The 2,461-nt window shown below is 66.4% G+C and overlaps 1 protein-coding gene across 3 annotated transcripts in view; it reads right to left on the bottom strand.

The window, feature by feature from the left end:
* Positions 1 to 709: 709 nt before the first annotated feature.
* H696_05013 (hypothetical protein) overlaps positions 710 to 2,461 on the bottom strand; it is a gene marked incomplete at its 3' end in the record, with an annotated part of 3,156 nt that continues 1,404 nt past the window's right edge. For 2 of the 3 annotated variants that reach the window (XM_009498882.1, XM_009498883.1), the window contains 2 exons: positions 2,090 to 2,303; positions 710 to 1,877 (listed from right to left, as the gene is read on the bottom strand). In XM_009498882.1, the coding sequence (XP_009497157.1) occupies positions 710 to 1,877; positions 2,090 to 2,303 (1,382 nt within the window). Of the gene's footprint in view, positions 1,878 to 2,089; positions 2,346 to 2,461 lie in introns of those variants that run through there. The other variant, XM_009498884.1, reaches the window with a different exon arrangement.

The following is a 2,461-nucleotide window of genomic DNA, read 5'->3' on the forward strand; positions in this document are numbered from 1 at the left end:
CCCCCCCCCTCCTCAGCGCCCAGCCCCTCGACCCCCGTCTCTTGCCTTTTCTTTCCTGGAGATCGACTTCCCGGCGGCGCAAGGGCAACCGCGGGACGGACGGTGCGGCAACTGCCCACGGATTTCCCGGGCACCTGCGCCGGCCCGGAGCAGGGTGGTGCACGAACGCCAGCACGGGCGGCGGAGATCGTGGCCTGCTGGCCGGATCCGCGCCTGCCTCGGTCTCGGCGAAAGCATGGTTTGTCGCTCTTGCTGCCCCCCTCCCCCCCCCCCTCGCCTCGCCTTTTATGCCAGGATTGGGCGACCTGGCTCATGACGCCTGATGTGCGCCGGTGGTGTTTCGCAGGTGTGTCAGCCTCTCTCGTCCCCGTGGTGAGGCCCTCTCAGCATGCGAAGTCCAGAGGGCGAGAGTATGGCCACGGTCTTGATGGATGGATGGATGGCATAGTCGGGTTGTATTTGGGACACCCCGGCACAAGGACAACAGAGCATATGGACGCCTTTTGTTCCTCTCGGTCTTGGGCTTGCCCCCTGGTATTCGGGATCGGTGGCGAATGGGTGTGTGCGTGTAGATGCATGCATGTATGCATGTGGGTGTGGGTGTATGTCCAGACATACATGCACACGGGGGTGCCAACATGGGGAGGGGAGAAGGCCATCGGGAGGAAGGGGACACATGCCCATATGGATTTTGTGGCACATGGCCGCGTCACTGATCGGACAGGCGCTTGCTCGCCACCGGGACATTGCCGGTCTTGGTGGAGGGACACTTGCAGCCGCACTCGTTGAGCACCTCGAAGGAGGCAATGTGATTGCGCAGGTGGCCGATCTCATCCAGCAGCGCGGTCAGGCGCGGGGCGGCAGCGGCAGCGTCCTGGCAGGCGGTGGCGGTGGCCGGGTCCGCGACAACCGCCAGCGGCAGCGAGGACTCGAATACCCGGACCAGGATGCGCGGATACAGCCAGTTTGGCACGGCCAGCAGCAGGGCCAGCAGGTGAGGCGCCGAAATGAGCGACTGCGCCGCGGCAAGCCGACAGGGCGTGAGGGTGGCCACGTCAAGAGGAGGGCTCATGTCGGGGGAAGCACCGGCCCCCCCGCCATTGGACCCCGGGGGGAAGAGCACATCCAGCGAGTGGGCCTGCACCAGGCTGGCCACCATCGGATAAAGTGGATGCGCCATGGCATCCAGCTCCAGGGGGGTGGGCTCGGTGGCCAGGGCGGCCGGCGGCAGCCGGACCGGGGCCATGCGTGGCAGGACCGCCAGCACGCTGGCCGTCACAAGTTCCAAGGCTCGACGCAGGGCCAGAACCTCGGCCTCGGCGGCGGCGGCGGCGGCGGCGGCGGCAGCCCCAGCCTGGGTGGCGGTAGCAGCCACGACGGCCGCGGCCGCAGCGGTGCCCGGGGCCGACAGATTGCAGGGCGACAGGACCGGCGAGTGTTCCGGCAGCGGGGTCCCCGACGAAGCGCCAGCCTCCTCGAGGGCCTGCTGTTCCAGTTGAAAACGCACATCGCGCAGGGTGGCCGCGATGGCCGGCCAGGATTCCGACAGCTTGAGCCCCAGCCGGTCGAGGGTTTCCACCGAGCCGGACTTCAAGGATGAGCGACTCAGCAGGAAGTACCCTCGCGAGCGGCCAGTGACCGAGTCACACGGCCGGAGGGACTCCCACAGCAGGTCGACCGGGACCCAGTAGGAGGGATACTTGAACCGGGCGACGTCCAGCACAAGGGCCTTGTTTTCGATCGGATCATACGCGCCGATGGGGCTGAAGTGCCCATCGCCGGTTTGCTGCAGAGTGGCGCGCGAGTAGGAAATGACACAAACCGTGTCCTCGGAGGAGCACGCGCGCTTGATGGCGCTGAGGAACTCTTCGTAGGAGCTTCGGTGTCCGGGGGCGGGGGCGGGGGCGGGGGCGACACGATCATCAGCAAGAAGCGCGAGAGGGTGGGGGCCCGGTAGCAGGAGGAGGAAGCCAGCCGGGGGAACATCCACGCATGAGGAGGGGGCTTTCATTCTCGGCAGGGGGGGGGGGGGGGGATGGCCGAGGATGGCCATGGCGGCATGTGCTTTTGGCGAGCTAGGGGGGCGTACCTTTGCTCGGCAAGGTGTGACTCGGCATGGAGGCCATTGCACTGGGCAAGGCAGGCAAACTCGCTGAATGTGATGCCACTCTCAAGTATCCGCGACCGGGGAGCACAGCAGTCGAGCATCTCCTCGGAAAACCACCGCCAATTGCCCTTCCACTTGCGCCCGGGATCGATGCCAAAGGTGTTCAGTACCATGGCCAAGCAGGCGGGGCCGCAAACTGCCGGCACCAGTGCACACCCCGGGCCGTGGCAATCGCGAGAGGAGGTGAGTCAGCTGGGAGATGGCATCCGGAGAGCATAGACCGGGGCGGGGCGGAAAAAAAAAGAAAAAAGAAAAGAGGCCACCCCCGGCAGGACACAGGAACCTCCCCCCCCC

Source organism: Fonticula alba (genome assembly GCF_000388065.1).
Source record: "Fonticula alba strain ATCC 38817 unplaced genomic scaffold supercont2.8, whole genome shotgun sequence".
In the NCBI taxonomy this organism is placed as follows: Eukaryota; order Rotosphaerida; family Fonticulaceae; genus Fonticula; species Fonticula alba.